This window comes from Podarcis bocagei, assembly GCF_964188305.1.
Source record: "Podarcis bocagei genome assembly, chromosome: 10".
Classification (NCBI taxonomy): domain Eukaryota; kingdom Metazoa; phylum Chordata; class Lepidosauria; order Squamata; family Lacertidae; genus Podarcis; species Podarcis bocagei.
The window spans coordinates 45,089,442-45,109,231 of record NC_138135.1 but is presented as its reverse complement, the minus strand read 5'-3'; the positions used below and the strand labels follow the sequence as shown (position 1 = coordinate 45,109,231).

At 40.8% G+C, this 19,790-nt stretch overlaps 1 protein-coding gene across 9 annotated transcripts in view; it reads left to right on the top strand.

Annotated features, from left to right (window-relative positions):
* Positions 1-19,790, top strand: part of NAV3 (neuron navigator 3) — a 431,035-nt gene that overhangs the window by 374,231 nt on the left and 37,014 nt on the right. For all 9 annotated transcript variants that reach the window (XM_081211182.1, XM_081211181.1, XM_081211178.1 and 6 more), the window contains 5 exons: positions 1,209-1,366; positions 2,688-2,876; positions 5,592-5,644; positions 9,418-9,441; positions 10,848-10,925. In XM_081211182.1, the coding sequence (XP_081067308.1) occupies positions 1,209-1,366; positions 2,688-2,876; positions 5,592-5,644; positions 9,418-9,441; positions 10,848-10,925 (502 nt within the window). The remainder of the gene's footprint in view (positions 1-1,208; positions 1,367-2,687; positions 2,877-5,591; positions 5,645-9,417; positions 9,442-10,847; positions 10,926-19,790) is intronic.

Sequence of the window (19,790 nt, the reverse complement as noted above, 5' to 3'; positions counted from 1 at the left end):
AAGAGCCAGGGAGGGAAAATAAATCTGAACTACCATCTCCCACATGGAGGCTTTCTGGAGGCCTGAAATATAGTGGCATGCAATCCTGAAGTTAATGTGGGAACCCCACCCCTTGTGCCTGTTTCAGGTATTGTTCTAAGAGTTTCACCAAAGTTTTGCAGCCCAGCTATGCAGTCCTGTTTGTACAGATGTAGGACTCTCATTGTGACAACAGCAGAAAGCTCCCAGTGCACTCAAGGAGGGGGAACTGCAACAGCCAACAATGGTAGACTTGTCTGGATGGGGGTGACGTTTTTGATCCCACCACTGTTGTTTAAAATGGTACTGGAACTACGTACAGTAATATATAGGTTTCAAGAAATTTGGCTGAACGAAGCCTACTTGTACAATGACAAAGAAAGTGCACACTCTTGAGTTGAAATCCGAACTGTCTGAAATGCCTGCACAGCTAACTTGCCATGTTAATCCATTCAAGAATTTGCTTTTCTCAGTCCCTGCTGCAAAGTTTGGCCAGTGGGCTGCAGTGTGTGTGCTGCTGGTGCAGTTACATTTTTGTATTTGGCAGAAGCACCCAAAAGTCTTTGAGAGGTTGGGTTTCCAAAGCTTTTTCTTTCTGCAAACACATTTCTTTAAAAGTGAGTATTTTTCTTCCCCCATCCCTTAAATCTTACCAGTTTGGGGGTAGGGCATGGCATCAAGGACCAACCCTTCTGAGAGACAAACACTGTATTTTGTCCCTTCAGATGTCACTAACAAAAATGCATTTCTTTCACAGCTGCTCTTCCATTTTCTTCTGCTTTCAGCCAACCTGTATACTATGTTCCTGTAGCTCGTATAATGTAGGAACTGGACACCCGTCTCTCCTCACTACCAAGCTCTCATTTTCCAACCTTGTTGATATGCTTGAAATTAAGTTTTTGCTTTATCTTTTTTATGTGTTAGAATTGTTGTTTTGTTGTTGTTGTTCTTTTTTTTAAAAAAAAAATTACAATAAGGCTTAGCTGTTTCCTTTGTACGTCTTCCCATCACATGCAGATATGTATTGCTGATTGTTTGTCCGTCTGTTTCTTGGGTGACATGACCCCAAGTCTCCTGTTCAGCATTGACTAAACCAACTGTCTGATTATTGCTTGATTCCAAGCCACGAATCTCTTGCTAAGTGCAGTTCATGTGGAAGTTTTCAGTGTATCAGTGGTGATGTCTTTCAGGTATACGCCATCCTCTCGGCAGGCCAGTCAGGAGGAAGGGAAAGAGTGGCTGCGTTCTCATTCTACTGGAGGGCTGCAAGACACTGGAAGTCAGTCTCCTTTGGTATCTCCTACAGCCATGTCTTCATCTGCAACTGGGAAATACTTTTCCAACTTAGGTAAGAAAAAGAAACTACTTGCAGTACTCCATTACTGAGCTTCCTTTATCCATCTTAAGCTCTCCCTCACTCTTTTAGAATGCATAACTTCAGCTATCTAAAATAAAGCATGTATTTTTTTCTGCTCCTACCGTATCTGAACATATTCCTTGTCTCCCAGTCCATTCTGGGGATCAGTTCCAAGTACTGGTTAAAGTGCTGCACAGCTTGGAACCTCAGCATCTAAAGTAGGGGTGGAGAATTTTCTTTAAAAAAAAAAATTTGAGCCCAGTGAGCAGATCCTTATCTGTACCAACCTCCCAATGGGCCAACTTTGACTGTTGGGCTGGAAAAATCACCTGTCAAAGAAAATAATTAAAAGTGCATGCTTTTCCTACATTTTGCTGAGCATTTTTAAGTTCCACATCTCATTTACTCAGAAGTAAGTTCCATTTATTTCAGTATAATTGTGTGTCAAGGCTTAGACTACAAGTGTAGACAAGGTTAAACTTAGACATAGTAACAGTTTTTCCCTTTGGTAGAAACAAATCAGTGTGTTTCTGTGGTTTAGTTTTCCTCCAGTGTGGTGACCCAGTACAATGGCTTATTGCAAAAGCTTTCTTCCACCCCTCTAGCATTTCTTTTCTCTGTGGGCCATTTTCCTAGTGTGTTAAAAGACTCTCAGAAAAATACTGCTCCAGACATTTTTATTTTAGACACAGCCAGCAATGCTGGAAACATCTTGCCGTACGCCATTAGTTCAAAATATTTGACCCTAATGTCTGAAGGGGCAGATAAATGCTGTTTTCCTTGGCCCTAGTTCCACACCAGCTAGATGGGTCAAAAATGTTCCCTTTAAGCTTGTTGAAAAACAGCTTTCCAAACCGTGAGAGCAGCATTTGAACCAAGAGGGGGGTCTGTTACTTCTCTTTTCAATAAAGCCCACACATATGAAAGTACCCATTTAATATGAGGATTGGGGGGTGGGGTGGGTGGGTGTGGGTGTTTTAGCAGGAGGAAAATGTTGCTTGAGCAGATACTGGTAATCCTGGCAAAAATATCTCCATACTACAGACTTAGGAAATACCATATTATAATTGTAAATAAATTTGGAACTATTGAAAGCAAAATCCTTTTTCTATGGGATCTGTTTTAACTCGGTAGGGAGGAGCTTCAGACAAAATAAGCCAAACATGCTTATGAGAAACCACTCTAAAAGTGTTCATAATTCATCAAAAAATTAAAAGCCCAAATGTTATTTGACAGAGCTTTCTTTCCCCCCTGCAGTGCAGTAATATGTAATCAAAACTTATGGTATTATTATTATTATTATTTATTTCAGTGAGTCCAACAAACTTATCCCAATTCAAACTCCCTGGGCCCAGTATGATGCGGTCCAACAGCATCCCTGCACAAGACTCTTCTTTCGATCTTTACGATGATTCCCAGTTGTGTGGCAGTGCCACATCCTTGGAAGATAGACCACGTGCAATCAGTCACTCTGGGTCATTCAGAGACAGCATGGAAGAAGGTAAGGCTATGTGTGGTATATTTAACAGAGGCTGCCTTTTGATGTAGCATGAAACTATGGTTTGTGCCATAGAGTTAACTAGAGTTAAGAAGCCACACCATAGTTTCAGCTTCAGGTGTACAACAGGTTTATTTTACAGATTGATTTCATTTTATGTGTTAACTGTTCAAAGATAAATGGAAATGCATCCAGCTACACCTATTCTATTTTTGTAATCAAGCCAACACTTGCCAAATTGCATCCTTTTGGGTCTCTTCATGGCCCTCTCCTGGTTCCTTCATCTTGTAGCACCCAACTGAGCACCCCATTTTCTCTTTTGCAACTCTTTAACCCAAGCTCTTCAATTCTGACTTCACAACTTTAATCCAAAACTAAATAACAGTACCATGTTTTCTAGCTTGACTTCTATACAATCTTCCCTTCCAAACCTTTTAGCTAATCAGGAGAAAGAGTCTTGTGTTTTCTTTTCCCTTAATTGTCAGTTTCCTAGAATAAATATTTTCTCCGTCTGTGCAAAACTTACTGGACAAAACATCTCTTAAACTTTTGACTCTCCTGTGAACAAAGCAGCCCCTTGTACTTTAAATCTTCCTGTGAACTTCTCGCCATCCTATGCACAAAAATGTTCAAAGGCAAAAGCAGCAATTTTACAAACAGGCTGAAAGACTTATTACTTCACACAGGCATAACAGCAAACCACAGTAAGCATAAACTATAATTTGCAAACCAGCTTCAAACTGTGGTTTCACATCCTGGTTTGTTAGCCCAAATCACAGATTGTGAGCAGGCTTGCTTTCAGAGCAGCCCATTCTGGGGCCTTGCACCTAAATAGAGGGGAAAGTGTTTGACTGCAAAGATCTGAATTCAAATTCCTGCTCAGGTCATTTGGGCCAGACATAGTTCCTCAGCTTTGAACTTTATAGGGTCGGTCAGGGGTTAAAGTAGGATAAGAGACGGCTACAAATATGATAAAGGTGAATTGTGTTTGAATACACATGTACATGTTTAGGTGCAGATATGCGTTAAACCCGGCCACGTAGCCCTGTGGTACCACTACAATAGGAATACACTCAGAGGCTAGTTGTTGGTGAGGCAGATGTGCTAACAACTCCTCTTTAATATTTAGACAATTGCAGTTCTTCAATATGCAGAACTTTGTTAAAAACGAAGGCAGCTGCCATATACTATAATTAATACAACATAATATTGCATTCTTACATATATTTAGGCTTATCTGTACTCAAATGAGTATTCATGCAGACTCTTTTTGTCAAGCTCTAAAAACCTCCCATATGCTTTACCTATTCAGATCTCTGCTGGGACAATAATTCACAGCTGTTTATCTTTCTGCCAGGGATGATGATCCATGCCACCCGGGCTGCTAAGCTGTTGAAGCTCTCCCAGGCTTTTGCTTTCATCAGCCTGATTTTCACGTTCCCCACTTTTCTCAAGAGTTGCTGGCTACGTGCCTAGTTAAGCTCTCCCACACTGCTTCACTACACAAAAAGTCAGTGTTTTCCCCCCACCTCTAGTTCACAAGCACTATCTGTCTAGCTATTTTTCTGTCTAGAGTTGGCAGCAGCCCAAGCTTTGCAGATCCCTTTTTTTCTTCTTCTGGCATTTGCAGCCACCCCTGCTGACTTTATACCATGTAATGTTCCAAGAAGCTTAAGCAGGCCTTGGCTAGACATCCTCAGCTAAGGATATCAGCATTGGAAAAGTAAGGGATATTGTGGAACAGGTGTGACTGAACTGTGGGGATGAATAGATCTCTACCGATCTGAAAAAAGGAATGATGTTTTGCATTTTTCTTGATGGAGAAATATGGCGATGTTAGCATTGACCCAGCATATCTCTATCACAGTTTTGCTGGGGAGTGCCAAGCAATGTGGTGTTATAATTCTGCCTGAGTGATAATAGCAGGTAGAGCGTTTCAGTCTGGATATCAAATTCACATCTATGCTGTTCCGTTAAAGCTTACTGGCTGGCTTTAGGGTAAATCATAGCTAGAATATGTTAGATACTGATATCTATCTAAAGTGCTATGTAAGTGTTAAATCATAATAAAAGTAACAGTTCTGGAGTTCCAATAATATTTATTGGAAATTCAGCTTTTAACAATGAAAATAGGTTAGCCCCATTCAGACATTCTAAATCTTCCCCATTATCTTACACAAATAAATATTTAGAGAATCTTAAGTTAGGATTAAATTATCCTACCCCCACCCCCAAATCATAGCCCAAATCTGGATTGAGCCCTCTATTTGCTTTTTGAGTCATCCAATCAGTTGGTAGTTGTGTGAAGGATATGCACACACAAACACACACACAGTCACACAGACAGACCAAGATGTACTTTCATTCCAAATCACAGTTTAGAAGTCATCCTTTAGCTTTGCCAAAAGGTGATGTTCAGATGACATTTTACTATCAAAGAAGGGTAACATAATTGTTGTTTGCTAGCAAAAAGGCAATGGACTATTACAATCCAAAGCCAAGTGTTTTTCAGCGGACGAAAACCATTCTAGGTGTTATAGGAACTACCGGGGTGTGTGTGTTTCTAAATGGATACCCTCAATAATAGCTTTCTTTTTTTCCCCCTTTTCAGTTGTTCCTAATTGAAAAGAGATGTTCTGTTATTGCTCGTGACGGGAAATAACTCCTGTTGCTTCATCAATATCTTTGTGATAATGCTCTTGATGTTTCTCTTTTCAGTACACGGGTCTTCGTTATCCCTGGTTTCCAGCACCTCTTCTCTCTACTCCACAGTAAGTTGACAATATATAAAAGACTGTACCTCATGATATCATGCATACCATGGAGAGCCAGGGGGGATTGCTAAGTGGTTCAGGAAACAGATGGACATTTGACATTGGTAGGGCAATGAAAATCTCCCACTGCTGTTTGACTTTAACATTTTCTTTATACTTTTCAAAGTACAATGCACAACTGCCTCCTTGCGTTAAATTTCGCCATCTGTAACATCTTTTGTGTTTTCCCTTTGAAAGCGGAATTGTACAAAATCTACCAGTGCCAATTGTTGTTGTGTTAGCCATGCTTAGCCATTCCACCTTGTCCCACCACCATTTCTGAGCACATTAAAAGAGCCGATAGCACTTGGTGGATTGCTTTGGTAGGGACCTGCTGAGGTAGAAAGATTATTCTGAAAATACAGCGTTGCTTTGAGGTTGCAGTTTTGGATTCTGACATAAGATGATTTTTATGGAACCAGACAGTAGGTGACTTTAATTATTAGACATACTTGAACTTTCAGACAGTGGAAATTTATTATTTTTATGTTGAATTTGGGAAACAATGTCAACTTCTGGCTAAAGAGAGAGAGAAGGAAATACTGCAATGCATTTCATGTAATACAGGGTACTTAGGGTTGAAAATCTCCTGGCCCAGCTAGAGCTTTGATAAGTTATTGAACATAGAGCAAGCTTATCATACATTTTGCAGCACACTGTGAGGTATACTGCTGTTCAAGAAATGCATGACCTAAGCCCTACTTTGGAAAGCAAAGCTCCTTGTGTGATACTTTGGATTCAGTTTTTGTTGAAAGCATGGCTGCTGCCTCCTTAAGGTACAGAGATGTTTGGAAACAATTGTTCATGAAGAATCATGGATTGAATTATATTCTCTATGTTGAGGTTGCTTTGGTTGTGATAACTTGCCCATGTATGTTCTCATGCCACCAAACAGATCTTTCCAACAACCTCCTCTACCCATTAAAATACCACACTCTATTTTAAAAATTTGTAACAAAGCTTGCAGATTAAAGTCATATATGCACTTATGAACTTTTGCATATTGCATATTTAATTTTAGTGCCTAACACTCATAATTTGCATATTATCTCAACTTACATTAACTGCAGCTGTTTTTGAAGAACTGAGCAATGTTCCAAATATGGACGACTTGGGGAAGGGAGATATAAAATCCAGTTTTAATTTGCATAATGCACAGAGCATATTTGGCACAGTTGAGTTTATATGCTTGAGAATTCAGATTTTTAAGGGCACAGAATAATGTTCTTGCCACCTGAACTTGCTTATGATCGAATGCCAAATGCTAACTCCACTGAACTGGTAGATGTAAAACACAAATTGTCGTGTATGAACTTCAAGATTCATTGGATCAGTCTCTATTTTTTTTTATCTGTCTATATTTTATGCTTGCAAATATATTTGCATTAGCAATTTAGACTATAGGCCCAGGTGCAGTCAGCCCATGACCATTGGAGGGAGCCACAGCATGGGAAGATATAATAAACTCAGGACAACCTATTGGGATCAAATAGGCCACAACTTTATTGATTACAGGTGTCAGTAGGTTTTGGCATAGCCATTGGGTATGTATCCTGCATCACCCAGTCTGCCTACTGATTATTTTGCAGGGGCAATCCTGGGTTAAGACGTACATGAAATCAAGGTGCTACTCTCAAGAGTGCCATATTGAGCCGTGCTGAACCTCCTCCCCACCACCTAGACTAAAATGGAATATCAACACAAATAAAAAATGTTCTGAAAATGGTTTTTTTAAGCGTTTTTTAAGATACAGTGGTACCTCCAGTTGCAGACGGGATCTGTTCCGGAGCACCGGTTGGATCCTGAGGTTTCCGCAACTGGAGGTGCCTGTTCTGCGCACACATGCAGTGCAATAGAGCACTACTGCGCATGCGCGCACAGCAAAACCCGGAAATATACTTCTGGGTTTGCCGTGTGCGTATCCCGAAGGATACATAACAAGAGGGGCACATAAGTAGAGGTACCACTGTACATTGCTTTTTCCATAAGGCTCACCATTGCCATCTAGTGCCGCATTGTATATTGCACTTAAAACGTTTTATTTGCAGCTGTATAGCTGAGTCCTAAGAATCCAGCCCAATGCCTTATCTGCCAACAAGTTGTGACAATTTCTATGTGGTATGCAAAATTCCTAGACAAGCCCAATTAGTCTGCAGGCAAATTTCTCCCTGGCCTCTCTGAATACAGTGACCAAATACTTCCATAGCAAGGTTTTAAGCGTGGACTGCCTGCTCACTTCCGGGCAAACATGTTGCATAGGCAGGGAGGCTGGGAAATCCAGCGACAAATTATGTGGTGAAGCTAGGGGCAGCAGCTCGCACAGCTGGTGAAGGAAGAAGTGACCTCCACCAACCGCACGGGAACCAGGAGACTGCCTCTGGCTCAGCCATGGCCATGCCAGGTGACAGTTGCCGCTTGCTGCCCTGCTTGAATTGCACAGTCAGGTAACCATTACCTTTTAGGACAAGTAGGACAAGTGTTTATGAATCATACACTTAACCACACACCACATCAGCCGATAAGAATGATCATTCTAAGATTTCTGTTGCTTGACCCCTTCTCCCTTTCTCACCATTTGGCATCACTTCTTGTTCAGCGTTTGAGTATCTAGCTGTGATAATGGGAGCTGAAAACCTTTTAGTTAAGGGCAAGGGATGCTTTTGGACTATAAAATCAGTAGTGTGAATTGTAGTTGAAGGACATAATCCCTGTTCAGCATTTCCCCTCTTTGTTCTCATAGGCTCCTAGGGATAAAACTCATATGATTGTGAAGCCCCTAATCAGGAAATGGTACTTCAGTGGAAATATCAAGCATTTGATTTCAGTGATAGGCAAGAAGACCATAAAGAACAAAATTTCATTCTTCTGTGATATTATACAGTGCTCCATGCCTTCTTTTATATCTACATGTTGAGTTTAAAGTAGCTGTTCCATATTTTTAAATTGAACTCTCCCCACTATGGTGCCCACAAATAAGTTTTTATATGATTTTCTGTGCCTCTGGTCATACTACCGGGATAAGAGGTACAAAAAGCTTTGTTACTTTTGATGCAAAAGATGCATTGAATAGACTGTCACTCTCTTTGCTCTCTTTATATCACAGCTGTGTCTGATTAATGCAGACTTGTGTAAAATTTCTTGTTTTACCTTTGATTTATTCCAAGTGTTATGCTTCAAAGGAAGAGGCCTTTTGAGTCTGTAAACTGGGGTCATGTGGAAATGTGGGTAGTTCCTTGGCAGTGTCATGGAACTATCCACATTTCTATACCAAAATTTTAGGAGTCTTTGCTTGATGGTGGTTCTAAGAACACCTTATTCTCTATTATTTTTATTTTTGAAATTTCTATATAGTCCTTCAATAGCCCATTCAGTTCAAATCCTAGCACAGGATAATGAACAATTTTTAAAGAAATCTTTCAGGTATAAGACAGAGTCAGCAGGACTTAAAGTATCTTCTCAGAAGTCAATCCTGTTATGTTTGATAAAACTTGCTCCCAGGTGTATAAGGTTGTGTCCTAAAACACTAGTAGTAACTTCATTTGCAAACAAAGTTGCATCCAAAAATCTGCTTATGATCTTGCTTTCTTCATTCTTAGGCTATGTTGTTTTTTCAATTATATTTGAGAACTTGTTTTTATCTGAGTCAAAATCTATTATTTTGATTTTCTTAAATAGAATTCAGTTGTATGTTTCCATAAATAAACTGCTCTTGCTTTCACTCTCTCCCATAGGCTGAAGAAAAGGCACATTCAGAGGTAAAAAGATTGGCGTTTTTAATTTTATGCAAAAATTTTGCTGTACAGAGTGCTTTTCAATAGCCTCAAATGCCCAGCATGAACCTATGATGACAGCAGCTCTCATGTACTTGTATGGTGTTATTTATGCCAGCACATTTTCTTATCAGAAAGGGCACAAGGCCCCCTCAGTCACCACCAGCTGCCAGCAACCTCTCACTGCTATCCTCACCTGACTTTACCAGCCATCGCCCTATTGAATCCATTGCTACTCAAATAATTAACTGTCTTTTATGATAAGGGCTATTAAACTATTAAAATATTATAGAGAGGCACTAAAGGTTAACTGTATTACACTTGTGGTTCATGTTTTTGTGGGATGTCTCTTGCTCATTCAGCAGGGCATTTGAGTCATTATTCCATCATTCTCATATATATATATATATATATATATGATGCCAAAATCTATCCTCTATATAGAGACGCCAAAATCTTTCCTCCATTTTCTCAAAAGTTTTATTTCCCTGTGACAGAGGCTTCTATTTTTCTTACCCATTCTTCTGGCATTTTATAATTTTTTTAGAATTTTAGTGGGTGTGGGGTTTTGAACTTAATGTTGCAAGGCAACTGGGAGTTGGGTCATCTGTTTGACATTCCCCCCCCCCCCCGACCCAGTAAACATGTCTCCATCATTCTCTAGCCTTCAGGGCTGCCTGCACTTCCTGTTCTGCAAAAGCCTTGTGTGGGGTGTTCCTGCATGATGTTGTCGTCTTCTGGGACTTGACTGAACTGTGGGCCTTCAGGGAGAATAAAGAAGTGAGATGATTTACAGAATGCAAAAAGGGACACTCACAAACATGCTTCAGAAATAAGAAAAGTATGACGAAATCCCCACACCCCAACCATGAGAATGCGCAAAAGCATCGAATCGCAACCCGTGCATGTGCAGACGCGGGTTGCAAATGCTGCGGGTTGCGAACATGCATCCCACATGGATCACGTTCGCAACCCGAGCGTCCACTGTACAGTTTTCTCAGTAACTGATGGAGAATGGTAAAAAAAAGGGGGGGCTAAATTTTCAGCACAGCGCTGCATTGGATAGAAATTAACTCATGCTTCACATGCTTAATACTAAGCTTATGCAATTCAGTTTGTATCATCATTCACACGTTTTAAATAAATATCTAAAAGGCTTTAAAATTTAGATTTATGTGATGTGCATATGTTGTATCTTAATGGAAATTTTTAAACCATAGACGAAGCCTTTGATATACAGTACTGTCTGTAGCATATACAAAAATGTTGGAACAAACAGCACCAGCTATTCTTCTACTGTACTATAATTTCGCATATTGAATAGCCTTAGTTAAAGCATAAGGTTATACTGGCATATTTTGAGAGACATTTGTGTTTGTTCCCACATCCAGCAAATTCATAAACTACGAAGGGAGCTGGTTGCATCGCAGGAAAAAGTGGCCACCCTGACATCACAGCTGTCAGCTAATGTAAGTCATTTACTGCTGTCATTAATAATTTCTACAGGCTTTTAATGTATACAGGTATATGCTTTTATATTCACAATAATCATGTGAGGAAGACCACTGCCATTATCAGGTGAGACTGATGATTTATACTACTATTCTTCAAGCCAGTGTAGGGTGCCAAGCAAGCAAACACACACACACACACACACACACACACACACACACACGGACTCTTTTCTGACTTTGGGTGAATGCAGATGCATGCTGAAAAGGGTTATAGAAATAGAACACACATATACATTGTAATGCAACATATGTGCTCAGGACCGCAAAACCTCAAGGACCAGACTCTGCAATCATCATCTGAGGCTCTTCTTCATGTGCTTCCTCCATGAGAGGTCCGGAGGGTGACAACACAAGACCATTTCTGCAGTAGCTCCCTGTTTGTGGAATGCTCTCCCCAGGGAGGGTCATCTCATGCCTTCATTATACATCTTTAGGCACCAGGTGAAAAGGTTCCTCTTCAACCAGGCCTTTGGCTGATAAATATTCTACGACCCATACAGCACATAGGCAACAATTATTCACACAATTAATATTCTTGTTCAAAAACAATTTTTCAACATTTATCAAATAAGAAAACTATTTACAAAGTGCCATAAAAACTTATAATCTATCTAAAATAAAGTGAACTTGTCAATGGCACAGGTTGTATTTCTTCAGCAGACATATACTCTATGGCTTTTTAAATGTGACTGTGAGAGGGAGAATTATTGTTGTTGTTTTTTATTGTAACTATTTATTTTGTGCTTTTCTCCAAAATATTGTTAGCTCACAGAGCTTCAAACTCCTCCCCTTCCCACCCACCCCAAACAAAGATTATACTGTGCAAAACGGGAGCTAGAGGTGAAAGGCATTGCCCCCTTTCATGCATTTCCTATTAATTCAGAAAGCATTCACTGGCCATTTTATCCAGCAATCTTCCTAAAATATCTGCTTTCCTGCACCTGTTCCACAGGGTAATATTATTTTTTACCTCTGTTTCCTGCTCTTAAGAGCCGAGCAATATTGTTTGCTCAGCTGAAATTCCTCACTGTAGAAATGAAAAATCATGGGAGACGAGAGAGGCAGGTGTAGCTAGGCGTCTGTCAGGGCGGGCCCTGAGAGCCTATTTTATTGAATATTGCAAGCATTGCCCCAGGTGGGCCTGTGGTTGATTGGTTGATACATACACACAGAAACTTGTGATTGGTTAACATAAGTACTAAGGCGGGAATTACATCTGAAAGGTGGGGATTACATGTGATCATTTATCATTGATGCTGAGAATCGGAGCTAGAACTAGACAGGCATGAAGCCTCCTAATTGAATTGTAACTAGGGATTAATTGGCACAAACAATATAACAATCGGGTTCTGTATATGCGGTCAGCTAGGCATGGAGAGCAGGTACAGTTTGTTTTCCATGAGCTTGGGATGTCTGTTACTTAATGATTGATCATAGCATGAGACAATGTAATAATCAAGTTCTGTGAATGTGGTCAGCTAGGCGTGAAGAGCAGGTTCGTACAATGTGTGCAAAAGCAGGGAAAAGCCTGCAAGCAGAACTTCTCAGAAAGCAAGAGAAAAGAGGAGCAAAACTTCCCCAAAATGGAGCAGTTTTGTGTAGAAAGAGATTAACAGTTATGTGCAGAAAGAAGACTTCCCTTTATCTCCCCCTTTCTTTTCTTGTTTGCGAGGCATTCTGGGTAAATAAGGCAAAAATATTTCAGGATTAGTGGTGTGCCAACAAATGCCCAAAATAAGTTCGCCAGGGTCGATGGGACAAAAATATTTCGGGATACGTGGTTTGCCAACGCATGCCCAAAATAAATCCGTCCAGGATCGATGGGACAAGAATACTTCGGGATACGTGGTTTGCCAACGCATGCCCAAAATAAGCCCATCCACATCTCACCTTAGGTTTACTGTTGGTGTTGCCATTTCGCAAAGTAGGCGGCGAGAAGTTTATTAGGTGGTTGAGGGGGAGAGAGAAGCCGAGAGAAAAGGCTTATGAGGCCAGGAACGCATTGAAGGAAGCAACATAACAAAATTAAGATGCATATAATGACAAGGGCGTATTGAAAGAGATTACGAAGCCAGGTAAGATTAGGTAGCCAAGCAGTAAGCCACTGGGTGAAAGAATCCCAGAGGCCAGAAAAACCAACGTCTTGTTTAATGTGGTGTGTGAGATTTTGCAAATGAGAGATCTGCTTTTGGATGGCTTTGGAATTATCAGTAATATTAAAACAGCACATGTTGTCCACTTGTTCACAGCCGTAATGATGAAGCATCAGCAAATAATCTATAGCGCAATTTTGTAAAAGTCCATTATGTAGTCCACTCTGTTCTTTATTCAAAAGGTGAAGAGCTTCCGAAGTAAAATTCAGGGCTTTTTCTGCAGAATAAGCTAAAGAATTAATGTTCATACGATTCCGTACAGCCAATCCAGGGACTCCTAAGAGAGAAACAACTAAAGAGATATATTCAGACCTACTGAAAAAGGAGACAAAAGCATCACAATCGTTAGTCAATTTCACAGAGCGGCGATATCAAGAGTGGGATAAAGGATCCAGAACACCAGGAATAACCTGAATTCCTTCTTTGGCCGCAGAAAATTTGGGTAAAATTAAGCCTGCGACTTTAGGAGGTAGTGGGCCTGCCAATTGGGTGGTCATAAGCACAATTTCACCAGGTAAAAACAGTGTCTTTAGTTTTTTGATTAATTAAGTCGATGGTAAAATCAGAGCGTGTATCCTTTGAGATGGTTTTAATAGTGGAGACTAACGGCGGAGGGCTCCCTATTTGTCCTGGCCCGGGAGTGGGGCCCCTAAGGAGTTTCCCGAACTCCTGCACTGATTTGCCCAATGATAGCCTTTACCGCACTTTGGGCATTTCTTGGAAGGCTTAGCCTTATTGGCATCACCATTCCTGTTTGCACCCCTGCCAGGGGCTCTGCATTGTTTAGCAAAATGACCTGGGCAATTGCAGTTGAAGCAGTTGCTATTCCCTCCAGCATTCCTGTTACATATGAGGATTTGAGACCAGAATCAACAATGGCCCTTCTTAACTCTCGCATTACAGAATAAGAAAGGGTTTCATATAGCACCTGTTGTTGTGCTGTGCCTGGTTTTGCATAAGAAATAGGGAAAGCAGATGGCAACACCCCAGCCCACTCAGACTCTTCCTCTAAGGATAGGAGCCCTTTCTGCCTTGCCTGAGAAAGTGCAACACGGACAGCTCCCGTGAAACAGGCAGGAGCTGAGGCAGGCAAGGGAGGGGTGGAAGGAGGGAGGGAAGAAAGTGGGGGGGAAGAAAGAGGGGGGGAAGTGGATGTTGGCTGAGACACAGCTTCTGAAGAAGCGGATGCATGCAAAGGAAACACAGGAGGGAGGGAAGGGGGGATGGGGGTGGGCTGGTTCATAGCTCCTGTATGAGCAGATGCAGGAGGGAGGGAAGGGGGAATGGGTGTGGGCTGAGGAATAGCTCCTGTTATGTGCAGAAAGAAGACTTCCCTTTACCTCACAGCATCACCACCTTGTATAATTCACTTACGTGCACTGGGCAGGGGTCAAAACAACTTCCTCCCACTGTTTCTGATGTAGTGTTAGCATTGTGGCCCTCAAAGTGCTTGGCGCAGATATTTAGTCAAGCGTTTCTATGGCCACACTAAAAGTTAAGTATTTTTTCCTAGGATCTGGGAAATCACGATGGTGGGATTTCAAATTCTTGTTTATAATAAAAAAGTGCTATTGCTTTTATGTGAGATATTTTTATTCTTTCTGTTTGAATGATATTTACATTCTACTTACTAAGCACTTAATCATAACAGTAAAAAAGAAACATGGGCAGAGTTACAGCTACAGCCATTTCAACTGTCAGTAAGACAATGATAACTACTCATGTTTGATTCTTTTATGTACACAGTATGTAAAGGGTTGTGTGAAATGCGACTTAAAAAAATAATAATCCAAAAGGAGGTAGCTGTTGGGATTTTGAGCTTCTACAAAATGATTTTAGCTTTTGTTGAAGCACAGCAATTACTACTGTCAGAAAATAAAATGTCAGGTGTCAGCTGGTGACATTGGTGGGTGCTTTTGAATAATGCAACATTTTTATCGTTTTGTGTTTTGAAATGTGACTGACTAGGAGCAGAGAAGTTCAGATATGGACTACGTTTCCAACTTTTTGTAGTACTCTAGCAGCTTATCTTTTGAAATTGCTCCTTTCCCTAAAGGGAACCCACTTGTATGATGGAAGGTGTTGTAATTCTGGACATATAAGATTGCTTTTGTGTAGCTAGTATCCACCATATTAAATTATTAATCCTGTTGAAGGATGAACCCAAAAAATCCATATTCTGTTCTACTTTGACAAACAGTTTTTGAACTACTGGCTACGGTAAGTCAGTGTCAGAACTTCAGCTTCCATTTATGGCCAGCAAGAGTAATGCATCCTAGATTAGCAGTAACCATAGAAGTGAAAATTTAAACTTAATTTAAAAATGTTTGAACAGTTTTACAAGACTTCCTGTGTTACTAGTTTTCAGTGTTTCATCACTGTGAGAGAAGAAAGGTGAGTCCTTTTCTCAGCATAGGATGGAAATAAAATGAGCAGATGATGTAGAAAGAAGTCATCCTGCATATGCTGCTTGCTATGGAACAGTAGAGATAGGAGGAAAAGAGCCATTGCTTAGGAGAAGAGGTGTGACATGGGGAGAATGCCAGACAGAGATCTGGTGGACCAGGTTAGATCTATGGGCCATTTTAGTCACACTGAAATCAATGGAACTTTAGTTACTACAAATTTGCCTCATTAAGTTACACTTTGGCCTCAATCAACGCACCGTTTAGATTTGTGTGCGCAATCTTTGTCAGAATAAAAATTGAAATATCTTTTTGCACATCTTTTTACATTTTCCTGTTTTCTGACTTAGTAACAATACCTATTGGAAGCCATAATTTAGCAAGCATGTGTTTTATCTCTTGTTTGTTAGGCAAGATTATCTTATCTGAGACTCCTGTGCTCTGTTCAGTATCTAGTTATTCATCTCAGCTGATAAAGCCCAAAGCATCTTCCTTTTTTTACAATTTAATCTACTCAAACTCCAGCTGCTGCTGATGTCTTGATTTCCAGTTACTTCAACTTGATGATTGAATTCCCCTTTGTTGTTTGCTTTTGAGCTGCTGAAGGGGAAATCCCAGAACTATTTTTTTTAAAAGGTGTTCTTTTAGTTCAATTTGTATCTAACCAGCAGACTTCCTACCAGATTGAAATGTCATTACGATCACTCATTTTTGGGCCTACCTAGCATATTCGGTTTCTCTTTGATCAGCACATCTTGAGGCCTGGAGAGCAGGGAATGCAGAACTGGCATTGGCTGAAAGAGTTACTGGGGGTGCACAGGTGAGAAATTCATGAGACAAGGCACTTTAGGCTCGTGGTTCTTGCAAGGTTGTACTGGGTTTCTCTACAGGGTTCTCTTCCTCAGAGGAGGTCTGGCCTGGTTTAAGGGAGAGGGATTGTGATAATGCCTGTGCCATGTATATGGGTTTTATGGCTGTCCTAAGTAGACAAATTAATTCAAGAGTTTCCCTAAGGTATTAAATTAGGAGACTTTTATCCATCCCTATCCTTGCCCAGTGCCGATCATATGGTCGGCGGTTCGAATCCCCGTGGTGGGGTGAGCTCCTTCTTTCAGTCCCAGCTCCTGCCCACCTAGCAGTTCGAAAGCACCCCTAAGTGCAAGTAGATAAATAGGTACCACTTTATAGCGGGAAGGTAAACGGCGTTTCCGTGTGCTGTGCTGGTGCTGGCTTGCCAGAGCAGCGATGTCACGCTGGCCACGTGACCTGGAAGTGTCTGCGGATGGCGCTGGCTCCCAGCCTCTTAAGTGAGATGAGAGCACAACCCTAGAGTCGGACACGACTGGCCCGTACGGTACCAGGGGTACCTTATCCTTGCCCAGGAGGCTTCACTCATGGATAGGATGGAACTGCTATTAATTTAAATTTAAATGAACACATTCCTTTTCCTTAAAATAAATCTTAAAAAATAAGGCATGAACTGTCAAAAATCTGAAGACCTCCCCCACATATACTGTTACTCAAGGAAAAATGGACCATTGTTCAATTTTTTCAAAAAATAAAATAAAATCAATAGTGCAAGACAAGAACCCAATTTAAATTTTTGAAGTGTGTGTGTATATATATATCTGTAGAAGTGACAGTTGCCTAGCAATAAGCATTTCAACCATGATATTCATAATGCAGAAAAAGTGCTTTCTCTGTTGGAATGCAATTGTCGATTTTAATGCTGAATATTATTTGATTGGTGCTTTTTAATTTAAAAAGTGAATTTTGCATTAATACATAGAATCAGAGAATTAAAGAATTGTAGAGTTGAAAGGAGACTCTGGGGATCATCTAGTCCAATCCTCTGCAATGCAGAAATCTTAACTAAAGCACCTATGACAGATGGCTATTCAACCTCCAAGGAAGGACAGTCCATCACCACCTGAGGAAGTCCATTCCTCTGTCGAACACCTCTTACTGTCAGAAAGTTCTTCCTGATGTTAAGTCGGAATCTCCTTTCTTGTAACTTGCACCCATTGGTTCAAGTCCTACTCTCTGGAGCAGGAGAAAACAAGCTCACTCCATCTACTTTAGATATTTGAAGATAGCTATCATATATCCTCTTAGTCTTCTCTTCTGTAGACTGAACATACCCAACTCCCTCAACTGTTCCTCATAAGCCTTTATTTCCAGACACATGATCATCTTGGTCACTCTGCTTGCACATGTTCCAGCTTGTCAATATCCTTCTTAAATTGTGGTGCCCAGAACTGGACACAGTATTCCAGATGTGGTCTGACCAGGGCAGAATAAAGCGGTACTATTACTTCCCTTGATCTAGACACTATAATTCTGTTGATGCAGCCTATAATAGCATCGGCTTTCTTTGCTGTTGTTACAAAGATCCCCTAAAGCCTCTTCACATGTACTACTGGCAAGCCAGGTGTCCCCAATCTTATATTCGTGCATCTGGTTCTTCCTGCCTAAGTGCAGAACCTGACATTTGTCCCTTTTGAAATTCATTTTGCTAGTTTGGGCCCAGTTCTCCAATCTGTTAAGGTCATTTTGAATTCTGATTATGTCTTCTGCACCATTAGCTACTCTTCCCAGTTTGGTGTCATCTGCAAATTTGATAAGCATCCTGTCAACTCTTTTGTCCAGGTCGTTTAAAAAGATGTTGAAGTGGGGTCTTCCTGTGCTTATGATGTTGGGTCTGGGAAGGAGGTGATAAGAGTAGCCTTGCTGTCTTGCTGTCACTGGGATCAAGGTGGTTAGAGCAGGCTTCCTCAACCTCGCCCCTCCAGATGTTTTTGGCCTACAACTCCCATGATCCCTAGCTAGCAGGACCAGTGGGCAGGGATGATGGGAGTTGTAATCTCAAAACATCTGGAGGGCCGAGGTTGAGGAAGCTTGGGTTAGAGTGTGCCGGTATGACTTTCTTCTTCCTATTCCTTCCTTCATGGCCTTATAGATTGGAGCCACCAGTAGGGCTATAGAGACGCTAGTACAGTGGTGCCCCGCAAGACGAATGCCTCGCAAGACGGAAAACTCGCTAGACGAAAGAGTTTTCCGTTTTGGAGGTGCTTCGCAAAACGAATTTCCTATGGGCTTGCTTCGCAAGACGACAATGTCTTGTGAGTTCCTGCTGGTTTTTTCCCCTCCCCCCCTTTTTCTAAGCCGCTAAGCCGTTTATCAGCTGATCCGATCAGCAGATAAGCCGCTAAAAGCCGCTAATAGAGCTAATCCGCTAATCCGTCAATGGGCTTGCCTCGCAAGACGAAAAAAACGCTAGACGAAGAGAATCACAGAACGGATTCTTTTCGTCTTTCGAGGCACCACTGTATTGTCTTTATATGCCACTTCCTCATCTTTTCTGGAATGTAGCCATACTCCTCTGTTAGTGCCACAACTGAGTTACTTGTAGCATATTCCTCCTGGAAGCATTTGATTGTATTCAGTGAGATTTGTAGACCTTAGATACTGCAAAGTCTGCTTCCATTTATGTGTTTGGCAGAATATATCTGAGTGAAACAAAGGAAGATCTATCATCATTTGGACACAGTTATGTTCGTACTTCTAAGTTATAGCATGTCAGTGCACAGGGAACATGCATTTTATCACAGACTTCTAAAAATCAATATTTTTGACATAGTTATCATTCTGTGAAGATCTGGGCACAGTAGTAAGCCCATCACCTTTATAGTACATTACAGGAAGCTTACTATGGGGGTGGGAGGTGGAGCTGTACACAGAACTCAAGTTACCTGGACAAAACCAACTTCTGGTATAATTTCCCTAGCTTTAAATGCCATATTTATCCGGACAAAACAATATTCTCCTTTGTTTCTGACAAACATTACTGGGGAACTTAAATATAGGAGGAGGAGAAATTATTTGTCAACAAAGTTAACTTGTGCATTTGTACATTCTGATCCACTTTCTTCTCTTCAGATCTGTGACTGTTCAATCCTTTGTGATATTCAAGGTCAAAAATTCATTGTGTAATTTCTGTGTGGTTGTTTTTTTGTGTTGCAGTTATATATGGAGTAGCAATAGGCTTCTCCTCTTCAATAGGCATATGGTGTAACTTGTGAGGTAGTTGTGTACCCAACTGCAGATTTAGTTACTTTGCTTTTGGGGGCATTAATTAACCTACTGTTCAGCCCACAGAGCTTCCCAAAGCAGCTTGAAATGCAGCATAAAGTCAATAAAAACAATATGAACCTAATGCGATGTCTCCCATACAACCCCCATCATCCCTAACTATTGGCCAT